This window comes from Gigantopelta aegis, chromosome 6 (assembly GCF_016097555.1).
Source record: "Gigantopelta aegis isolate Gae_Host chromosome 6, Gae_host_genome, whole genome shotgun sequence".
In the NCBI taxonomy this organism is placed as follows: domain Eukaryota; kingdom Metazoa; phylum Mollusca; class Gastropoda; order Neomphalida; family Peltospiridae; genus Gigantopelta; species Gigantopelta aegis.
In genome coordinates this window covers 3,757,621-3,782,600 of record NC_054704.1, presented here as the reverse complement: position 1 = coordinate 3,782,600, position 24,980 = coordinate 3,757,621, and the positions used below count along the sequence as shown (strand labels likewise).

Genomic DNA, 24,980 nt, shown 5'->3' with positions numbered 1-24,980 from the left:
GAAATTCAACACTGGAGTATCTTTGTTAGCACACAATAATTAATTAATTTTTTCAGAATGCAGTGAGAGAACGAACGAGAGAGATCAACGAAGATCTGAAGTTCTGTCATCCACAGTGGCCGGACGAAAGGATGTTCCTTGAGTCGGAGCTAAAGACTCTAGCCAAACTGAACCCAAATTACTTCAGTGATTACTGGTAAAACCACTTGCCTTCTCATTCCTTGGCATAAATTTATGAATCTTAAGTTTTCAGGAATATCTTTGAGCTGTTTTGTTTTCAGGAATAACTTTTGTATATTATCCACATAGTTCAAGATATTCAAGGAAATATAACCAGTATGACCCACATGGTATCATAATGATTTCATGTGCACAATGAATGACGTCATTTTGTGAAGCGATGTTAAAACTTAAGGCGGCTTCCCCAGTGTAAATGCTTACCAAAATGACGTCATTTCTGAAAATGATATTGTTTCGTCGTCTCTTTTTAGTAATCTTTGAAACGTTTTGACATGGTCCTAGCTTGTTATTCGTAAAAATAATAGTTTGGATAATGTGAATAATAAAGAAATTATTACACTCGCGTGTGAATCGTACTGATTTTATGAAACTCATGTCAGGATTCATGTATTACCCTCGCTCTCGCTCAGACACTCATTTCGTAAAATCAGTATGACACACAAGCTCGTTTAATAATCTCTGTTTATTTATTTTTCAGGAATATCTTCGACTGGTTGTGCTATTTTCTGTTGCTTGTGTCCATCATTACCCATCTGGTGGACATCGGTTTCCATAGCGACGAAATAGCTCGTTCTCACATCCGTGTGATGAGCATCACCATCATCCTGCTGTGGCTGAGACTGATGAAGAATGCCCGGGCGTTCTCTGTGTTTGGTACGACCACCCAGTGTATTTATTTGGTGAACACCATCAGAATCTTTAACACGCCCGGGAGTTCTCTGTGTTTGTTATGACCACCCAGTGTATTTATTTGGTGAATGCCATCAGAATCTTTAACACACCCGGGCGTTCTCTGTGTTTAGTACGACCACCCAGTGTATTTATTTGGTGAACGCCATCAGAATCTTTAACATGCCCGGGAGTTCTCTGTGTTTGTTATGACCACCCAGTGTATTTATTTGGTGAAAGCCATCAGAATCTTTAACACACCCAGGCGTTCTCTGTGTTTGGTACGACCACCCAGTGTATTTATTTGGTGAACGCCATCAAAATCTTTAACATGCCCGGGCGTTCTCTGTGTTTGGTACAACCACCCAGTGTATTTATTTGGTGAATGCCATCAAAATCTTTAACATGCCCGGGCATTCTCTGTTTAGTACGACCACTCAGTGTATTTATTTGGTGAATGCCATCAAAATCTTTAACACGCCCGGGCGTTCTCTGTGTTTGGTACGACCACCCAGTGTATTTATTTGGTGAAAGCCATCAGAATCTTTAACACGCCCGGGTGTTCTCTGTGTTTGGTAGGACCACCCAGTGTATTTACTTGGTGAATGCCATAAAAATCTTTAACACGCCCGGGTGTTCTCTGTGTTTGGTACGACCACCCAGTGTATTTATTTGGTGAAAGCCATCAAAATCTTTAACACACCCGGGAGTTCTCTGTGTTTGGTACGACCACCCAGTGTATTTATTTGGTGAAGCCATCAAAATCTTTAACACGCCCGGGTGTTCTCTGTGTTTGGTACGACCACCCAGTGTATTTATTTGGTGAAGCCATCAAAATCTTTAACACGCTCGGGCGTTCTCTGTGTTTTTTGTACGACCACCCAGTGTATTTATTTGGTGAATGCCATCAAAATCTTTAACACGCCCAGGCGTTCTCTGTGTTTGGTACGACCACCCAGTGTATATATTTGGTGAATGCCATCAAAATCTTTAACATGGCAAGCCATTGAAGCTGGTCACTTTTATGAATGTTGTTTGAGATCTAAAAAGTGTAAATTGCATTTTTTGTTAAGGATGTTATACTTTTATATATTTAGGATAAATATGACTGAGAAAAATATAACTATATCTGTGTTGATGTAGTCAGTAGTTTTTTCAAGGAACAAATTGGTATACATGCCCATACTTGATTATGTTTCATTGTCTGTAAAATATGTGATATGAATATATGGTTTAATGGGCACAAAGATATAATGTAAAATATGTGATATGAATATATGGTTTAATTGGCACAAAGATATAATGTAAAATATGTGATATGAATATATGGTTTAATGGGCACAAAGATAGGCACAAAGATATAATGTAACATTTTGCTAGAAAACCTCAACCCCCCCAAAAAAAACCCAAATCAACACAGACTGAAATATAGTTACCAGATTGAGCATGAGATTGAGTTCTGATAAGACATTTAACCGAGCAGTCAGAATTCTGCTGTTTGTTGGTTCTTGTTGTTTTAATCAGTAAAGTTTTTATGTTTGTGTTGTATTCATCAGTAATGTGTTTCCATTTGTGTTGTTTTTCTCAGTAATATATTTGTGTTTGTTTGACGACAGGTCCCTTCATCGTAATGCTTGGACACATGATGGGAGATATGTTGAGGTTTACCTTCCTCTACTGCGAGTTCTACATCCCATACGGTGAGACATCAAGTTTACTTATTCTATTCTCACTTCATTACTTTACAGGTAGCATGTTTTACAAAAAAGTAATTTGAACTCCTATTTAATATTAAGTTTTATATGCCACATTAACTGCCTCCAGCAGTCAATAAATAACATGGATTCGTAGCTTGTTTAATTAATTTGCTTATTTCTATTACTTATATTGACATCCGTATACATATAAACTTACAACACACTATTTTGTTGTGTTTGTGTTTTTGTGCTTGTTATTCAGTTTCCTTGTTTGTAATATATATAAAATATATCAGTGTGTTAAAAAGTGTCTCCATACAGGATAATTTTATTTAACATGTGGCTGCTTAATATAAGATAGATTTTGAGAATAAATAATGAGCTATGAGGCATTACTGATTATGTGTGCCGAGTGAATGAATGTTGTTAACCCAAGCTTTTGGCAAGGGTTTTACAACATTCTTTCACGAGGGACAGCTAATTTGTAACACCTCGTAGTGAGTTGGTTATTCACTGCATTACCCAGGGCTCACCCTGGATCAAAAATACCTGTAGCCAAAATATTAGCCAAATGGAATTTTTATTAGCCATATTGAAAATGCTTTAGCCAAATTTGTTTTACGCAGTACTGTATAGAGTATTTATATATGAATATAAAAATGTATCTTTTTCAGCTAATTGTGTACAAACTGGAATAAATAGGAATAACAAAACCTCAGTGGGGGTAGGGGCAGTTAATATATTACTTCGAGTTTTTTCAGCGGGGGTGGGGTTGGGATGTGGTTGAGCAATATCTTCAGAGTTTGAAGCCAGTACCCCATACACCCACCCCCACTTCTAAGGCCTATGACATTAAATTAACAAACATACAGAGATATGGGGGGGGGGGGGGGGGGGGGGGGAATGTTTATGGATGATGGTGTTTTTTCTTTCTTCCTTTTTCCCCAAATAAAAATTTGAGAGCTTTTTTCATATATAGAACTTATTATTTCTTTAAATAGCAATCTTTATGTTAGTTTAAATAAGTTAGGTTTTTGGGGTGGGTTTTTTAAGTGACCCGTCAATTCCCCACCCCAAACGATTTCATAATTTGTGCCATGTTGTTGCTGTTGATTTCAGCGTCGTGTTAAATGCTTTGTTGTGATTTCTGCTTATAAAATACCTCGGCTAAGAATGCCGACTTCACCACAGTATACTCCATTTATTAAAAAAAAAAAACACCCAAAAAACTCAACAACAAATCCTTTAATACAATTCATATTTACGGTCTTTTTAAAATCCAGCTAACTTATTAAATGTCACCTCACAGTCTTACAAATTTATATCTAAAATTATCTAACAAATATGATTATTGTAAACTAATTTTATTCAGTGTACATTTAACTGCAATTTGTATAATTTAAATACTGCATGTTCATTTCCGGCGATCGCGATCTGCATGCGTGCTCTCGACCATGGGTACGAATTGACAAAGACAAAGGAATAAACAAAAACTGCAGTTAGGTATTCATTGATGCGAATAACTATTGTTTTTCTACAAATTTACATCAAGATTTACTTTTGCGTAATCGTATTGTTTAATGTCCGCAACGATGTCTCTTGACAAGCGGGTGTCAGCTGACTGAAGCGTGACGTATATTCGCACCGAGAGCTGTCCTCAGTTCAGCCAACGAACGTTCTTCCTAACGTTCGCGAACTATTTGATTGGTGTTCGTCGTGTCCATTTGGTTTAACGTGAAGCGCACAAACCAGTCTAACGAACGTTTTGTTTTCACTCGGTCTGGCTGAACTGAGACCTTGAGATGGCCTACATGTCTTTTGGCCCTGAACTGGCATGTGTATTCAAATTGACACGCATTGTCGGTCTGTTTTTATTACTTTGGTTCAAACATTTTACAAAGTAAAAATAACAAATTACAGATCTTCCAGACATTGCTGTCATACATGTTGAATGCATGCCGTTAAAATTAATAACCGTGATTATTAAAATAAGCAAACATTATAAGGCCTACGCTGTATTCTGCATGACACCGTTTCTCGTTACCGGTCGCGAGATCGCTATTACGCTAATTGAATGTTTGAGGTGTCGGATAGATTATGTAACCGTTTGTTCACACCAGAAGACAGAAAATGGCATAGCCAAAATTTTAGCCACTTGCAAATTTTATTAGCCATTTTTTTTTTAAATTAGCCAATGGCTAATTTGGCTACCGACAGCGCGAGCCCTGATTACCCATTGTCACTTTTAACTGGTTTTTAATATAAAACGTTTATCATATCATCAGCCATTATGTCACATAATCATGTGTGCATTACATGACATAATGTAAGTGATGTCATAGCATAACAGCATTCTTTTTACTACTAAATGTTTACAATACAAAATAATATGACTGGTTACATTAGAAAATAATAATTTGTATGCCGGTATGCTATTTAAGCTGCTGCTTGTAAAAAAGTTTATGAATCAAATGAGTGAAATATTTTCCTGTAGATATTTGTAGATTATGTAACGTGTGTGTAATCTTACTCACGGAAACATTCAGTCAATGAAAGTGAAGTTTCGGCCATAGCCAACAACCAACCAAGCATTCTGCAAACTGTGCAATTATAAAAAAATATTACCTTGGATATTTCATAATATTAGATTACTAAAAGAACAGCAGATTGGTATTTTAAGACATATTGCTGACCAGTGTTTATAGATGATGTGGGAGACTGTAAAGAGTGTTTCTGTGAGGTACAAAAGGTTTGTTTTATTTGAGACATACATGGGTTTCTTTAAAATTGACTTAGTCGTTTGAAGACAATTGAGGATTTTAAAACATAAACAGGGTTTCTGTGAGATAACTGGAATTCTTTGAGACAGATGGGGTTCCTATGAGTAACAGTAACTGTCACAGGAGTTTCTAACGCCATTACCAGCAACTGCTCCCACCACTTAGTTCCCCGGTAACAGAATCAGAAACCCGCAATGGATGTAACAGTATTTCTCCAAATATCCCACCCTATACAGATAGATCTCCCTGTATCAGGTAGTTTTCTACCCAAGTGGCTTGGCTCTAGGGGGATTCAGGGAACAGGATTGTATATATATTTATATTTACTATTAACCAACGTTAAATTCACCAGAAAGACAACAACACAAGTTTAGTTTCAAATATGTATTATATAATACCAGGTAAGTGTTACAGCACTTACATGGCCTGTTAACCCCGGTGTCACACCACCTCTAGGCTGAGCACCACACGTAAACTTAATCACCTGACAATTAGGGATATAGCTACCACTCACAGTTAAAACATAACCCAACCTTAGAGTAATTATTTATTATCCTCAGTCTTCTCTACATCCAATATTCAGAGGACCTATAATTTACCAGGTCATGATATTAGGATTACCACCTATAGAGATAATTAATTATTATCCTCAGTCTTCTCTACATCCAATATTCAGAGGACCTATAATTTACCAGGTCATGATATTAGGATTACCAGTTATAGATATTATAACCTTTCTGTATATATTTTGGGTAAGCGACGCCTACAGTTTACTTTAGTCGGTCTGACTTAGATTACCAGCTGTCCTCCCCCCACTAAGCAAAAAAAAAATACTTTAATGCCACAACAAAATACCTTTCAGTTACTACAGAGCAGTAAAATATAGTTACCTATGTCCACTGGACTAATAAAGTTCGCCCAGCGAACAGCGTTTCCACCGCCTCTCTATACGTGCTTGCCACCCCAAGTCCCTATACAGAACGAACTCTCAGCTTATATCCCCTATTTGGATTCTTGGCAGCTGGGTCCTATTTTTGGCAGTCCTGCCATTTATGGAAGAGTGGCAAAATAATGGCCACACTAATTCTCTAAAACTACCAACAATACAGATACCATCTACTAATAGGGGAACCTTCTTGGGTAATTACTCCATACACTGGCTTTCGATCATTAAAGTGCTACTCCAGTTGTCTCAGACCCCGGTCAAAAGTTAATGTGCAGATGGCTGTCTCCGTCACAGTAACCCAGACTGTTTCTCTGTTTCAGTGTGTGCCTTCTGGATGCTGTTTGGATCGGACAAGAAGTCGAGTTCCGGTGACGGCACTGTCATCAACGTCACCTGGTTCAACGACATCGGCCAGGTGATGTTTAGTCTGTTCAGGATGACGCTGGTCGACGAATATGATTACGCTGTACGTCTGTCACGTAGTAGTTTACTTTCTCCAATCTGTATGGTCGAATTTCTGCACTGTTAACACCAGAAATCTTTATTTCTTCATGTACAAACATTCATTATTACTAATGTTAAATACTATATATTATATATATATGTGTACGTGTGTGTGTGTTTTCTGTTGATATGTTATGTACAATGTCTAGCCTAAGACATGTCTGTAAGGTAGCGATATTAGGGTTCCAACCCTGACACTACTAAATTTGTTTATGGCGTTTAATAAACTTTTACAACAAACCCCCCTCCCCCCAAAAACCCCCACCTCAGTATAGTCTTACAGTGGCATGTAAAAATAAGATGGAATTAACTTTGTTAACATTGTAAGAAAATTGGTGAGTTCTATATTTTAACTCCAGAAGGAATTGGACATTTTGTTCACATGAATATTTCCTTGTGCATTTATTGAGATGTGGTCCATCCTGATGAAGGTATTGATTTCATACAGTGCCACCTTAAATCTGGTATTGGTACAGTGATGTTTTTGTTAACATGAATATTTCCTCTGCATCACAATATTCTCAAAGAAAAAATATTGTTTTACCATAGCCTACATGTTGTAGTTTGAGGGTTTTAAATGTCATTTTTCCCTTGGTTGTGTGTACTAATAGTTCATGGAAGTTTTTAAATGTCATTTTCCCCTTGGTTATGTGAACTGATAGTTCATGGAAGTTTTTAAATGTAATTTTCCCCTTGGTTATGTGAACTGATAGTTCATGGAAGTTTTTAAATGTCATTTTCCCCTTGGTTATGTGAACTGATAGTTCATGGAAGTTTTTAAATGTAATTTTCCCCTTGGTTATGTGAACTGATAGTTCATGGAAGTTTTTAAATGTAATTTTCCCCTTGGTTATGTGAACTGATAGTTCATGGAAGTTTTTAAATGTAATTTTCCCCTTGGTTATGTGAACTGATAGTTCATGGAAGTTTTTAAATGTAATTTTCCCCTTGGTTATGTGAACTGATAGTTCATGGAAGTTTTTAAATGTCGTTTTTCCCTTGGTTATGTGAACTGATAGTTCATGGAAGTTTTTAAATGTCATTTTCCCCTTGGTTATGTGAACTGATAGTTCATGGAAGTTTTTAAATGTCATTTTCCCCTTGGTTATGTATACTAATAGTTCATTGAGGTTTTTTTTAAATGTTGATATTTACTTTTGAATCATTACAGCCAATTAAACAGTTGATAAGACAAAGATACAATATTATTAAGGTTCAGATGTGTGTGCCTTTCTCGTTAGTGAAACAGGTACAGTGTGAGCTAATGCCTTTAATTACATGTTTAATGTTTTTATATTTTCTAGAGCATGAAGCAGGTTGATTCTGTGATGGCCGACATTTTGATTGGGACGTGGTTGGCACTGTCAGCCATTCTCTGTCTGAACCTATTCATTGCTCTGCTGTCAGACACGTTTCAGCGGTACGTCAGAATACTCAACATACATTACACTTCGTTATGTAATTACATTACTTTAGTTAAGCCATCTCTCGAGACAATATTCTTTACCCATTTTCCTTTTTTATTATAAGCATATTTATATATACTACTTACACCACAGATTTTATATTGAAATATTTGAAAAATAACTCGGAGGAAAGGAATGTTTGTTTAACGACACCCCAGCACTTGAGATATCAGCAGCTATCAGATGTCCAGCATAACAGGAAGTGGATCACTTATTCTACAACATGAGAGAAGAAACCATCCACCACCACATAACTCCTCATTGATTAGCAGGAAAGGCTCTTTTATATATATGTTTCCTCAAGTCGGGTAGATATCGTACAGTCTTTGATGTTCTATCCTGGAGCACGTGGTACTGAACTAACTGGATGTTGCCATTGAAGGGCTTTAATCCTGACTCCATCGCACCTCTTGCATGCACTCTATCACTGAAACCATTGAAAATGATTTTGTTTTCAAACATGCTTACAAAGGGTTCGTAGCAGTCTTTAAGTTCCTTGTTTTCAAACATGCTTACACAGGGTTCGTAGCAGTCTTTAAATTCCTTGTTTTCAAACATGCTTACACAGGGTTCGTAGCATTCTTTAAGTTCCTTGTTTTCAAACATGCTTACACAGGGTTCGTAGCAGTCTTTAAGTTCCTTGTTTTCAAACATGCTTACACAGGGTTCGTAGCAGTCTTTAAGTTCCTTGTTTTCAAACATGCTTACACAGGGTTCGTAGCAGTCTTTAAGTTCCTTGTTTTCAAACATGCTTACACAGGGTTCGTAGCATTCTTTAAGTTCCTTGTTTTCAAACATGCTTACACAGGGTTCGCAGCAGTCTTTAAGTTCCTTGTTTTCAAACATGCTTACAAAGGGTTCGCAGCAGTCTTTAAGTTCCTTGTTTTCAAACATGCTTACACAGGGTTCGCAGCAGTCTTTAAATTCCTTGTTTTCAAACATGCTTACACAGGGTTCGTAGCAGTCTTTAAATTCCTTGTTTTCAAACATGCTTACACAGGGTTCGCAGCAGTCTTTAAATTCCTTGTTTTCAAACATGCTTACACAGGGTTCGCAGCAGTCTTTAAATTCCTTGTTTTCAAACATGCTTACACAGGGTTCGCAGCAGTATTTAAATTCCTTGTTTTCAAACATGCTTACACAGGGTTCGCAGCAGTCTTTAAATCCCTTGTTTTCAAACATGCTTACACAGGGTTCGCAGCAGTCTTTAAATTCCTTGTTTTCAAACATGCTTACACAGGGTTCGCAGCAGTCTTTAAATTCCTTGTTTTCAAACATGCTTACACAGGGTTCGCAGCAGTCTTTAAATTCCTTGTTTTCAAACATGCTTACACAGGGTTCGCAGCAGTCTTTAAATTCCTTGTTTTCAAACATGCTTACACAGGGTTCGCAGCAGTCTTTAAATTCCTTGTTTTCAAACATGCTTACACAGGGTTCGCAGCAGTCTTTAAATTCCTTGTTTTCAAACATGCTTACACAGGGTTCGCAGCAGTCTTTAAATTCCTTGTTTTCAAACATGCTTACACAGGGTTCGTAGCAGTCTTTAAATTTCTTGAAAGTCTTTCAATTTGAAAAAAATATTTTTAGTGAAAGTATTTGAATTGTAATAAAGGTCTTTAAAAGTTTTTTAATTCTTGCAAATCATAGCCAAAGCAATGATGATATCTTTTACAGCTGCATGTATTTGATATTTTCCAATTACAAGGTTTAATCTGTCATGACGCATGTTAAAAAGCTCAATATATTGTAATGGACAACAACGTAAACAAACTGATTTGGTATTTTTATCGCATTCTGTTGTCTTTGACTGCAGTGTAAAAGTCTTTGAAAGTCTTTGAAAATGGCAGGTAAAAGTCTTTTAAAGTCTTTGAATTTGTTTGGTCTTTAAGGCTATGAACCCTGTTACAATTAATAAAATACATATATGTTATGATCCTGCTGATTGTATCTGTCTGTGTGTTTACAGTGTGTACGACAATGCACAGTCAAATGCAGTGATGCAGAAAGCCATTACAATCTTAAACATCTGGGAAGGAATGTCGAAAAAAAGACAAATGAAATTTCTCAAGTTTGTTCACACGGAGTGTAACCCGAAGCGCGACACATATGATGACGATGTGACAACCAGCGGAGAGGAGGATCTGAAGAAAGTCACCATTCAAATCAAGGTGAACATTACTCTTATATCTGTTACAGTAGTTAACATTTTATACTGTAACAGTAGTTAATGTTTTATACTGTAACAGTAGTTAATGTTTTATACTGGAACAGTAGTTAATGTTTTATACTGGAACAGTAGTTAATGTTTTATAGTGTAACAGTAACTTCTTATATGGATACTGCATCTTCATTTAGTTTATAGTAACTTCTTGTACAGTTACAGTATTGTTGCTGTGATGTGGTCCATTCTAGTTAGTGTTCTAATCACAGATTACAGTTTTTCAATTCCTTCTTAACTAATTACTGTTATAGTAAGTATTTATATTGTGACACTGTTTCATATTATTACGGTTATGTTATACACCATGTTGTGATGTGGTTCATCCATATTAAGGTATAGACTTTATATGTTGTCACATTAAATCCTATACTTTTACAATATTGTTTAATGTCGCAACTTCTTTCTTTTTACCTCTATTTATGATGTTTATCGGCTGAGTTTTTCTAATACTTACTTGTCCATATCTTCTACAGTTTTGGTTAAATTCTTCTGAAATTTAGTACAGGAATACTGTTGGACAGAATTCAGGGCAGTTACTTATAAATTTGATAATTTCATATATAGTAATGAATTGTTTTTCAATAAAATGATTGAGATATTTTTGATGAAATTATTCTGGGACAGGATACTTAGGAGCAGTTCCATAAATGGTAAAGATTAGTTTATAGTAACTTCTTGTACAGTTACAGTATTCATGGTTCAGTTAAGGTTATGCAATAGCTAGATTTGGTTTTCAACAATTAATGTAATTTCTATTTATTATCCATTTTTAGAGAAATAAGGTCCTTAAAATCTGTGACAGTATGCCTTTAAACACATTTAGGTTTTTGTTTCCAGTGGTAAGGTCAGTTTTACAAAGTGATACTACAATATCCTCTTAGAATTTGTTTTTTTTTTGGCAGTTTTGTTACAGTGCTTGGTATCTTGCCATTTCTCATGTCTTCAACACTGAATGGTGCACTGACATCTTGTTTGAAAACATCTGTATGAGTGTACCTCTGTTCAAAACCAGCCATATAATTTGAATTTGTAAACAATCGTTTAATAAATGTTTTTAAAATGAAGCAAACTAAAAATAAGTTGCCATTAGTGTCCTGTTTGTTTTTCAGCTTTCTCGGGTGAGCAACTTCATTTATTTGAAATTGTACAACAATAATTACATGTGAAGAGTTCATTTCCAAAATGTGATATATCCATTTAAGTAATTTTGAGAAAAACATGGTTTTGTTGCAACATAATTTAGCATATTGATATATATATTTATCATATAATATCTTACATTTCCAGTGCAATGAATTTTAATTATGTGATAGTTTTCAGATCACACACTTTAAAAATTTGATAACTTTGCAAATTAGATGTAAATTAATCAAAATCACTGCACTAGGTTTATTGACATTTAAGCAAACGTACTAGGGTGACACTCCATAATTGATGTATGCATTCATAGTCATCAAACAAAAACATTTCAATAGCAACTTTACATTGAAAGCTGCCCAGTGTTCAGAAAACAAAAAAACGTTAAGCACTAGTTTATTGTTATGTAAGAATATCCCAAATTACGTCATTCACGTTTGACGTCATTTCCATTCAAAAAGAAACCAGTTCAACATATTCTTACGTCATTTGAATATCACATAATGGCTGACAGGAATTAAAGTTGCATATACAGTTTACAAAAACAGTTTGTATTAAGCTTGAGATTATATGATAAAGAGATGATCACCCTCATGTGTTTCGTCAATATCATATATTAGCAATAAAAACAATGTGTTATGCTCGCCATAGGCTCGCATAATACAATTTTTATTCTTAATGTATGATAAACTCCAAAATCTAACACTTAGTGCATGTCACATTTTGGATATGACCTCTTCTTGTGTAATTGCTATTCTGTGCTATCTCAACATCAGTATTGGCCAACTCATCTGTCGACTTGATGTGATGGCGTGTCTCACAGTACTTGCAGACACTGTTAGTAACTCAGTCTAAACATGCTGTATGTATTGTGTAGCTATTAAAACACAACAGAATTGAGAGACATGTAGACACAGTGGTACGTGTGTAGGTGGTAACGTTGTACCTGCATGTCATGGCTGATCGACATATATGATAAAATTTCATCACCACATATTCTAAGACTAAAACTTCACTTGGTTTGATTGAGTTCGTTTCTTTTAACTTCATAGCACTTGTATCCTGTTAACAGTGTGCAATAAAATTAAAGTGGATTGCTTATTTACAAACCTGGTCTAAAACAGAGGTGGACTATTTATTGTAGTACATGGTGGTTTAAGATTTGACTAAATTATTGTATGATGTTTTATTATGTCTCAGGGCACAATATTTTACGAAAACCTTTGTTCTGTTCACGTGTCGGTTACGCAACTTTAAAATCACGAGAACAGCCAATCAGTTATGTGGTTAACAATTACATTCTAAAATTAAAAGTATCATATATCAGTAACAGGAATATGCCAAAAAGTAGGGGGCACACTTTTATATTTATAAAATATCTGAAAAGTGGGAGGCACATGCCACTTTCCACCCCCCCCTCCCCCTCCCGTTTCCTAAGCCAGTGAGTAATGAAAGTGAAAATCAGTTTATGTTTTTGAACCACCAATGTAGCAGAAAACCGTAGTTCAAGTGTTTTAGGATTAGGTAGGCCTAACTCATTGTTATGAGAACTATATTCATGTAACCGAGCAATCGGTTACCTAAGTAAAACTCACGTGAACCGACTTCCGGTTACGTAAAATTTTGAAATATTGTCCCCTGATGTCGGTTAGTTTATTATTTATTTGTGGTCAATTACTATTAACATGTATAAGTGTTGATAAAATTGTAGTATAATTGTTTTATGAATATAGCATAGAGTTCAAAAATAAAAACCTCAGTTCAACATTGTACAGAATACAAGCTAACTAACCTGTTGCTATTAATTTTTGTCTCACCTTTTTACTCCACAAAGGCACGATATAGGTACTAGTATTACTATCTGATAGTGGTGACAATGGCATCGACATATGAATTAAGCTCAGTGTTAAAGTTTCACATTCAGCTGAATTTCTCAAAACTATGTCTTAGATCAATGAAATTTGGTTTATAGTTGCACCTATGGGTGTTCATCACAGTGCATTGTGAACAGTTAATACTACTAATTAAATAAAAAAATTAATAAATTATTTTAACTGATATTTTTGTTAAAATATTTTTTTTTTTTTTTTTATTATTTCATTTTGAATTATTTTTAAATGCATTGTTACGGACATCTTATGGATGCAGCTCTCGGTGACACTGAACACTTAATTACGTGGAATTCTTCTTTCTAAGGGTTCCTACCACAAGATATTTTGTATCAGTACCGTAAATAAAAATCAATGAACGAAGCAGTTTGCACATTTATTTCAAAACAGATCCTGCAGTGACTGTTTAGTTATGTCTCATGTGTCTTGTCCAGTTGTATGTTCTATGTGGTGTGACTGTCATCATGAGTCTGTCTGGATTAATTTTGGCCATCCAGTGAAAAACCTAGTCACTATATCCATGTTTGTTTTGAGATTGTGCCTGATCAAAGACTGGTTCACTGCAGTAACAGGAGCGTTGGAAGCAATTAAAAGTTGGTACAGCCATGAAAGCAATGTATATGATGAGATTTATACTATGCGAGCGCCATAGGAAGAGGAAACAATTTTCATGGTCCAAAAAGTGGTATGGCCATGGTCGTACCAGCTGTATTGCTTCTGACGCCCTGAGTAAGAATATTATTGCTGGAGCACTAATAACTCTTGTAAAATATTTTAAGCCAATTTTAAAAAGTGTGGGTGTGAAATTGATTTGATCACTGAACATGCCAGGTTTTGTCTTTGGAATGATTAAGACTCCACAAACTTTATTGGTTTTTGCAGTGGTAAAGCAAATAAATGCAGTTTGGTTTAAAACAATTAATTGAAAAATAACCTTTTATTATCTCAGTTTTCACTAACAAATGAATTACTAGATTTAGACATTGGTCGACAGCCCTGAAAACATTGCCACACTCTCCATCTGTTAGATGAACTGTAATGTTCAACATTGCCACACTCTCCATCTGTTAGATAACTGTAATGTTCAACATTGCCACACTCTCCATCTGTTAGATAACTGTAATGTTCAACATTGCCACACTCTCCATCTGTTAGATGAATTGTAATGTTCAACATTGCCACACTCTCCATCTGTTAGATAACTGTAATGTTAAACATTGCCACACTCTCCATCTGTTAGATAACTGTAATGTTCAACATTGCCACACTCTCCATCTGTTAGATAACTGTAATGTTCATGTTTTTAATACTGCGTCTTAGTTTCTCAGGAAGAGTTAGATGAACTGTAATGTTCATGTTTTTAATACTGCGTCTTACTTTCTCAGGAAGAGTTAGATGAACTGTAATGTTCATGTTTTTAATACTGCGTCTTACTTTCTCAGGAAGAGTTAGATGAACTGTAATGTTCATGTTTTTAATACTACGTCTTACTTTCTCAGGAAGAGTTAGATGAACTGTAATGTTCATGTTTTTAATACTGCATCTTACTTTCTCAGGAAGAGTTAGATGAACTGCTGGAAGGCTGGAAAGCCAAGTTCGGACATGATGACCTGTCAGACATGCTTGTAAGTACACATGTTTACATCCATGGAAATCCATGTTAAATTGGATTTTAAATACACATTATTCTTTTTAAATAGTCGTTCAGTCATAATGTTATTATGTCTAGTACTTCAATTCTGCACCATTTGCTTTTAGAAGTTACAAAAGTAGTAAAAACTGCCACAGGTTATCGACATGATCATATTGATTTTACAAACATGGGGCCTATTTCACTAAACATCGTAAGTTACGTCTGCTACTAGTAGTTATACTGGCCATGCATTTACACGTGTTTGCCATCTATTTCACTAAACATCGTAAGTTACGTCTGCTACTAGTAGTTATACTGGCCCTGCATTTACACGTGTTTGCCATCTATTTCACTAAACATCGTAAGTTACGTCTGCTACTAGTAGTTATACTGGCCATGCATTTACACGTGTTTGCCATCTATTTCAAGCAAAAAATTGCAGAAGCCATTTCACAACTGCTATCAGTAAAGCATTTTACAACTGTATTTTTGAAATACACATCAAATTTCAGTTTCGTGCAAAAGATGGAGCATTTTAAAGACAAAAGAAAATGAAATATGTGTATTTCTAATTTTATCATATAATATCTTACACTTTCAGTGCAGTCAAAGTATGTGATATTTTTCAGATCACATACTTTAAGAATTTGATAACTTTGCAAATTAGATGTAAATTAGTCGAGGTCTCGGCACTAGGTTTATTGACATTTAAGCAAACGTACATGAGTGACACTCCATGGTTGACGTATGCATTCATAGTCATCAAATAAAAACATTTCAATGGCAATTTGACACTGAAAGCTGTCCAGCGTTCAGAAAACAAAAAACGTTAGGCATAACTTTATTTTGATGTAAGGACATCCAAAATGACGTCATTCAAGTTTGACGCCATTTCCATTCAAAAATACACCATGCCACATATTCTTAGGTCTCACTACACAGATGCTATATGCCATTGAAACCTATGTTAAACTGCCCAACTTCAAATCCAAATTGCTAATAGAATGGGTTCTCGTTGACACTAATGACATATACCATTTTAAAGGTTTTTTATACCTTTATTTATTTTGGCTCCAAAATTGACAACATTTCCGTCTCAGTTTTTTGCTACATGGCCCACTGTGACAGTACCGTGTGTTTTTAGGCATGGCAGAGTAACCGGATCACTCCGGGCACCTGGTCTTCTTCATACTCATGTTTGCAAAAGTAAATGCATAATATTTCAAAACCTCATGGGCAAAATGCAGCCAGAGGACCTGGCATCTGAAATAACCAGTCCCTTTAATTCTTCTGCAAGTACTAACAGTGAACATGTACACCACAACATGTGTCACAATTAGGAACTATAGTGGACCGTGATGAATGACCTTTCCACCCGGAAGTGAATCGTGTTGTGAGACCTTAAACAAAACCTGTCATATTCATAAAACACAATTTAGGTGTTTTCATATAATTTACACCATTTGGAGTAAAATGGACCCACACATGACTCACATAACACAAAAGATAATGAAGTTATGGCCCGAAAAGAGGCCATGTACAACATTGTTGTGACAGTACATTATATACTCAGATATATCATACACAAAAATATGTCTCACATTAATTGTGGCTAATGTTGCATAATAGGTGTTCTTTTTTCATGTCTAAATAAAGGTAATAGCATTCCTAGGTAAGATTCAATGAATGGAATTGTCACATGACAAGTTCTTAGTTACTGTTGCCATGGGTATCCAGGTACTGTCCATGAACAATTGGAAAATGGCAGCTCCCCCAAAAAATGCTAGAAACACTAAATTTAGCAGGAAACGACGAAAGAAAGGCACATCATTGTTCCAAAAGGGCAATTGTAAGTGGAGAAAAACATCAGAGCAGCCTCAGACAAGGGACAAGGGACAGAAGGAACAAATTCAGCCTATGAAAACAGACACACAGAGAGTTAAACGCATCGAGCTTGAGATTTTTCAGTCAGTCAGTACATCTGGAAACACACTGCCATCTAAGTTAAGACCCAAGATAAAGAAAGTCTCATGTAAGTCAGCACCTAGGCTTAATAATTTTACTGGAAATGTCATAGTAAACATTAATAACTTGCCACTGCTTGTAAACAAGTTTTGTTCTATTCACTCGGCACACTCGAATGAATGCAAAAGCCCCCATTGTGTTTTACGTTCCATCAAGTATATTGGACTATGTGTCAGTGTTTGTCTAGGATGTCAGAGCTGCAATGTGAATATCACCATGGACTTAACTGATAAACTGCCCAAACCTAAAAACAAACCAGGTCCTCCACCATCCACTCTGAATAAGGCATTGGCACTGTCGGTATTAAAGACGAAAGCTGGTCCCAGTGACGTCAGATACATCCTGTCACTACTGGACATAAAGCCTCCATCCATGACACAAGTACAGAAGGATTTGAAACTATTAAGCAATGAAACAGTCCACATAAATAATGTATCAATGAAGAAAAATCAAGAGTTCATCAACGAAGTTGCCAAGATGCTTAACCAAGTAACATCCAATTCGCGTGGCCTCATTCCCGTCGAAGCCGATTGCTCGTACAACAACAGGTGCCAGAGTGGTTACGAAGCTGGGACCCAGGCCTTCTGTCCACTGGTGGAGCAGCTGACCAAAAGAAAGCTGGTGTTAGGCTTGTCAACTGCAAATAAATTGTGTAGAAAACATCAATGCAGTCATACAAAATGTGCACGCACTTATTCAACACATTCAATGGCATCTGTAGAAAAGAAGTTAATATCAGAAAATATTACAAATGTAGAGTCTCAAAATGTTGTAAAAATCTCAAGCCTAACAACTGATGCATGTGCACAATTAGGAAATATAATGCAAACTTCAAATCCTATCCACTGTTCCTCTCATTCCAATATGTTCCCTCTTAAGTATGTGTGTTTTGTGCACCGAATGCGAAGAGTTTTTATAAATACAAAAGTTGCAGCACTGAAGCTTAAATACAAGCCTATAGGTTTAACAAAAGATGCTTTTGCAAATAAACTGGCAGTGGGAATGCGGTGTCGACTGACTAGAGAACTATCCCAATTACATAAACAATGTCATGGGGTCAAAGCATTTGTTTCTAAGGGTGCGTCAATAAGAGACAACATTGTGAACTGTTTCTGTGGAGAACACACACATTGTAAAACAGCATCATTAGTGTGCAATGCAAAAAGCAGTAAATACTTCAAGCCAGTATTCCTACCAAATGGACAATATCTGCAGTTAAATAATACAGATAGACATAGCTTAATGCACACACTAAAAAAACCTGTATCAAATATAATGCTTTCTCAGTTAGTATGTTTGTATAATACCAACAAATCTGAAAGTTTACATCACACTGTTTACATATGCTCCCAAAATGAGCTTATACAGTTGTAATTTCCATGGGCTATGTCATTCTGCAGTCCACACCAATACCCATGGCAGAGGGAATTCTACACTTATCATTGCAAAAAAGATAGGTATAAAATATTCCAATTATGGTCCAATGTGCGACTATATGAAAAAAACTTATGAGAAATTTCAATATGACTACAAGAGGCAACACACACATAGATATAAGTGTGACAGGTATTTTTCTCTGCTGAACAGGTGTCACAGAAAACTTTACATGCACTCTTCATACAGTAGTGGAAGTAAACACATAAATAGGCAACACAATTATGCCATTAACTTGAATCATTGGCAACAGCAACAGCAACAGCAACACCAGCATTAGCATTAGCAAACTGAATTATGAACACACAGCAACTGTAACATTAATAAAACTCTTTAACAGTAAACTGTAACAGACAATGAAACATAATTCACATGGGGTAAATAAAACCCCAAAACACAACTGGAAATACAAAATGTACCTTGAAGTTGGAAAAACACAGTTCTTATACACAGAATGCCCAAAACATTTATTGGCATAGACACAACTCTGCCTCTGCATGTTTATGCAAGCAGGTTCATAAGAAAGATGATCAAAATTTAAGCACAATTTATTGTGACATAAATGACTAACATGTATTTTTGGATCAAGTTTGTGCACGCCACTTTTCATAAAAAAAACAGAAGCCTGTGTGCTCGAACTCGGACCCTCTGTGTCCGAAAAGTGGCTTGCACAATGGGATAACCATCTTTTTCAGTCGCATTCACCACTTATGTCAATTTTTGGGTCAATTATTTCTTGAAAGTATTGAATTTCAGTTTCTGTTAATAAATCATTGAACACTTTAGACATTCTGTAATATCCTGATTTAAAAAAAAAAGGAGAAAAAATAAATTTGTTTACTAAAAAGCACACCTGTATTTGTTTTATGTTATTAGATTAATGTTAAAAAAAGTGTATGTCAAAGGATGATTCATGTGAGGGAGTGGTAGTGTGAGGGTGAGGGTGAGGGTGAGGGTGAGGGTGAGGGTGAGGGTGAGGGTGAGGGTGAGGGTGAGGGTGGGGTGAGGGTGAGGGTGAGGGTGGGGTGAGGGTGAGGGTGAGGGTGAGGGTGAGACCATGACAGTGCTCACACTGAGGTGGAGGATTTTGTTTCACAATAATGTGTCAAATACATGTATGTGTATGTATGACCCTTTCCTGTATCGCCAGAACACTAGCTCTCTCAGGGCGACAGTAAATCATGGCAGTAGTCACAACTTCTGTCTTGTACAGAGATACATTTTTTGTGTGATAAGGGTTTTGTTTACATTTTGTTTCAAGCAAGGGGGAATAACACAAAAATAAGTGAAGATTCACTAATATTATGATATTGTGTAAATTAAATGGGTGAAACTGTCAAATATTGTAAAATATAGGTTTATTTACATTAACACAATATATTACATATTATAATGTCATTAAAACTTAACATTATATATTATTACAACTATACTGGTATTTGTTTAATGACATACATGTGCTGCTCATGTAAACACTGACAACAACACATGAATATTTACACAGACATCATCACAGGTCTACATGTGCTCATCGTCACATGTACACTTGTTACCTAAACATTAACCTATCAACCCTTAATACAATAGGTAAAAACACAAAATATACCATAGATACACACTTAAAATTGTATTCAGAAACCCCTACAACCACAATTTCCCTCACAAACAAAAAAAACCCCACTCACTTTCGTTTCAAACGGCACAAGTGTAAATAGTGCAGGTTACACAGATGCTATATGCCATTGAAACCTATGTTAAACTGCCCAACTTCAAATCCAAATTGCTAATAGAATGGGTTCTCGTTGACACTAATGACATATACCATTTTAAAGGTTTTTTATACCTTTATTTATTTTGGCTCCAAAATTGACAACATTTCCATCTCAGTTTTTTGCTACATGGCCCACTGTGACAGTACTGTGTGTTTTTAGGCATGGCAGAGTAACCGGATCACTCCGGGCACCTGGTCTTCTTCATACTCATGTGTGCAAAAGTAAATGCATAATATTTCAAAACCTCGTGGGCAAAATGCAGCCAGAGGACCTGGCATCTAAATAACCAGTCCCTTTAATTCTTCTGCAAGTACTAACACTGAACATGTACACCACAACATGTGTCACAATTAGGAACTATAGTGGACCGTGATGAATGACCTTTCCCCCGGAAGTGAACTGTGTAGTGAGACCTTACGTCATTTGAATATGTAGTAATGGCGGACTGGAATTAAAGTTGCGTGTACAGTTTACAAAAACACGTATTAAGCTTGAGCTTATATGATAAAGAGATTATTACCCTCGTGTATTTCGGTATCATCAATATCATATATTAGCAATAAAAACAATGTGTTATGCTCGCCAGAGGCTCGCATAATACAATTTTTATTCCTAATATATGATATTGACGATACCGAAAAACACTCTGGTAATAACCTCTATATATTCGTTGTACTATAATAGTAATAAGAATTGTGGTTTAGTCGTAGATTTACGTGTAAATTTAGGCTTACAGTGTGAAATTGGGCCCAGCATTTATAATTTCTTTCACATACCTCGTAATTAAAATAAGTACGGCTGGAGCAATATTCATTGAATTACAGTTAGTCAACAGAACAATACCGTAATTATATCTAAAGTTTTTTCTCTGCTCAAGTTAAGAGTTTAAGGTATATTGATTCAAAATTATAAAGAGTGTCAAATCCTTTCAGATATCCAGTATGTCTTATTCTTTTTGTGCAGTTTGTTATGTTATGTATGAACTCTGTTTTAGAATGACGCTGGTGATGGTGGAGGAGGAGGAAATGGAGGAGGAGGTGGCAGTGGTGGTGGAGGTGCGGGGAAGGTGAACCGTGGTGCGGTGGTGACGGTAGAGCGGTTTGAGAAGGAGATTGGCGTCCTGCACAGCGGTATCATGAAGCTCCAGGCTGACCAGGTCCGGCGGGACAGCGCGATGGACAGTCTGAAGCGAGACACCAACACCATCAAGAGTCTACTCCACGAACTGCTGGGACACACAGGCGCAGAAAACGGTTTGTTTTGCTTTACAACGGCTTCGACCATCAGTAACCTTCTGTTCAAGGGACCAAACTAACATCCATGATGTATCACAAAAAACAATTGCCAGAGTTTAATGTTTTTTGGTAGTTACATTTTAGAACTTGATTTAAATTTTTGCCAGCCTGTTACCATGAGAGCAAAATGTAGCAGGATTTATTTTACCCACCCCCACCCCCCCGTCCCAACCAGTGTTCCATTACTGGTACATCAAAGGCTGTGGTGTGTACTGTCCCTCCTATGCTAGTGAATAAAAAATATCTATTGCTGTATATTTGGTAGGAGTTACCAACACGTATGTGAAGCAAGTTTCATCTTTCTTTCAACAAAGAGTCAAAATAACAACTGTTTCTTAAAATATACCAAGGTGTTGGTGTTAACAGACATTCGCTTTCCCTCCACTGCTTTTATTGTTGTTGTTGAGATTTACAGTTCTTTGTCTTCTCCTTCTAGATGATGGAGGATATGAAGAAACTAAACCCCGACGAGAAGTGGAACATCACTCCACAAATGTACAGGAGTACGTCTTGTAATATTTAAAATTCATATTCTCAAAGTAAATGTTAATGTAAATCTGCATTTCACTTGAGAACTTTCATTTCACATAATGTGAGTTATCTCATTCTATTATCTATTTTACGTCAAAGATTTTTCTCTGCAAACAAGAATTTTGCTTATTACATTTTATACTCTATGGATCAATGATCTGGAGTACATTATTCTTATTGTTCACATTCCACTGTGGGAGAAGCGATGGGTTTGGTTGCTCACTATGATCCCATGTTGTTTTCAAATGAGTCGTAGTAAGATGTTCACTGTAAATAATATTGGTGTTATGTTAGTAAGCCGAGGTTACCAGTGAGTTTATATAGTGTAGTATTTCCTTGTAGCCGAGGTTACCAGTGAGTTTATATGGTGTAGTGTTTCCTTGTAGCCGAGGTTACCAGTGAGTTTATATGGTGTAGTGTTTCCTTGTAGCCGAGGTTACCAGTGAGTTTATATAGTGTAGTGTTTCCTTGTAGCCGAGGTTACCAGTGAGTTTATATGGTGTAGTGTTTCCTTGTAGCCGAGGTTACCAGTGAGTTTATATAGTGTAGTATTTCCTTGTAGCCGAGGTTACCAGTGAGTTTATATGGTGTAGTGTTTCTGTGTAGCCGAGGTTACCAGTGAGTTTATATGGTGTAGTGTTTCCGTGTAGCCGAGGTTACCAGTGAGTTTATATGGTGTAGTGTTTCCTTGTAGCCGAGGTTACCAGTGAGTTTATAGTGTAGTGTTTCCGTGTAGCCGAGGTTACCAGTGAGTTTATATAGCCGAGGTTACCAGTGAGTTTATATGGTGTAGTGTTTCCTTGTAGCCGAGGTTACCAGTGAGTTTATATAGCCGAGGTTACCAGTGAGTTTATATAGTGTAGTGTTTCCGTGTAGCCGAGGTTACCAGTGAGTTTATATGGTGTAGTGTTTCCGTGTAGCCGAGGTTACCAGTGAGTTTATATGGTGTAGTGTTTCCGTGTAGCCGAGGTTACCAGTGAGTTTATATGGTGTAGTGTTTCCTTGTAGCCGAGGTTACCAGTGAGTTTATATAGTGTAGTGTTTCCGTGTAGCCGAGGTTACCAGTGAGTTTATATGGTGTAGTGTTTCCTTGTAGCCGAGGTTACCAGTGAGTTTATATAGTGTAGTGTTTCCGTGTAGCCGAGGTTACCAGTGAGTTTATATGGTGTAGTGTTTCCTTGTAGCCGAGGTTACCAGTGAGTTTATATAGTGTAGTGTTTCCGTGTAGCCGAGGTTACCAGTGAGTTTATATGGTGTAGTGTTTCCTTGTAGCCGAGGTTACCAGTGAGTTTATATAGTGTAGTGTTTCCGTGTAGCCGAGGTTACCAGTGAGTTTATATAGTGTAGTGTTTCTGTGTAGCCGAGGTTACCAGTGAGTTTATATGGTGTAGTGTTTCCTTGTAGCCGAGGTTACCAGTGAGTTTATATAGCCGAGGTTACCAGTGAGTTTATATAGTGTAGTGTTTCCTGGTAGCCGAGGTTACCAGTGAGTTTATATGGTGTAGTGTTTCCTTGTAGCCGAGGTTACCAGTGAGTTTATATAGCTGAGGTTACCAGTGAGTTTATATAGTGTAGTGTTTCCTTGTAGCCGATCTGAAGGAAAGGTAAGAAGACTGAGACATAGGAAACATTCCAAGAGTCAGTCCCAGGCCGCGGTTGACGAACATTTCCGAGACCAGCTACACGAACCAACTGGATGTGAGCATTTTGTTTCACTTTAATTTAATATTCATGCTTGTATCCAACTAAGGTTCAAACATGCTGTCCTTGACACACACCTCAACTATTTGGGCTGTCTGTCCAGGACAGTGGGTTAATAATTAGTGTTGATGGTTTGGCAGCCTTAAACCACACTGGGTGGTAGCTGGTATCAGGATGTGAACCCAGTACTTTCCATTCTTAAGTTTGATAGTTTAACCACCTTACTACTGAGTCAGTTTGTTATTTTAATCAAGACTACTTCCTTTTTTATATTGCTATTAATTTATATTAATGGTATATATTATAAAGAAAAGAAAGATGTGTTAAGATAAAAGAAGAAAATCTGAGATGTGAGTTGGTTAATGCCAATTGTTTGACATGTGATATGTCACATACTGAGATCTGGTTGTCTGTGACAAACAGTGGTTAATGCCGATTGTTTGACATGATATGTCACATACTGAGATCTGGTTGTCTGTCACAAACAGTAGTTAATGCTGATTGTTTGACATGTGATATATCACATACTGAGATCTAGTTGTCTGTGACAAACGTTAGTTATCTAACGATATCCTTGTTTTTCAGATACTCCTCGGATTGAGATATCCACTGTCCACCTCCCCGTCCAGAGTGGTGCTCAGGTAGAATATCCTTTCTCATCACTTACAAACATACACACACACAACCACACACTACTTAGACCAGCAGTTATTAAATGTAATAATTGGTATATTGTAACAGTACTAAACCTTCACAGTGTGTTAAGGATAACATATTTGTTTTAACCATGGAAGATAGATTGGAGTCCAGGTACCACCTAGTCTGAAGGGTTGGTCAGCGATATTGTGATAACTGTTACAGAAGTTGGTCAGTTATGGTCTGGGGAAAGGACCATCTGGAATTGGTACAACCAATATCCATATCAGGCTCAGAGGAACAGTGGCAGGTGTCCATTAATGATGGAATATTCAATCTACATGTTCCACCAAACACATGTGCTCTGTGCCTTGCTTTTATCCTCATGCATGCAACAATGCATG

The 24,980-nt window shown here is 36.6% G+C and overlaps 1 protein-coding gene across 3 annotated transcripts in view; it reads left to right on the top strand.

The window, feature by feature from the left end:
• LOC121375510 (transient receptor potential cation channel subfamily V member 3-like) overlaps positions 1-24,980 on the top strand; it is a 70,033-nt gene that overhangs the window by 41,862 nt on the left and 3,191 nt on the right. For all 3 annotated transcript variants that reach the window (XM_041502996.1, XM_041502998.1, XM_041502999.1), the window contains exons 13-23: positions 57-196; positions 719-894; positions 2,526-2,609; positions 6,653-6,798; positions 8,141-8,256; positions 10,269-10,470; positions 15,106-15,174; positions 21,408-21,666; positions 22,145-22,211; positions 23,828-23,937; positions 24,526-24,581. In XM_041502996.1, coding sequence (XP_041358930.1) covers positions 57-196; positions 719-894; positions 2,526-2,609; positions 6,653-6,798; positions 8,141-8,256; positions 10,269-10,470; positions 15,106-15,174; positions 21,408-21,666; positions 22,145-22,211; positions 23,828-23,937; positions 24,526-24,581 — 1,425 coding nt within the window. The remainder of the gene's footprint in view (positions 1-56; positions 197-718; positions 895-2,525; positions 2,610-6,652; positions 6,799-8,140; positions 8,257-10,268; positions 10,471-15,105; positions 15,175-21,407; positions 21,667-22,144; positions 22,212-23,827; positions 23,938-24,525; positions 24,582-24,980) is intronic.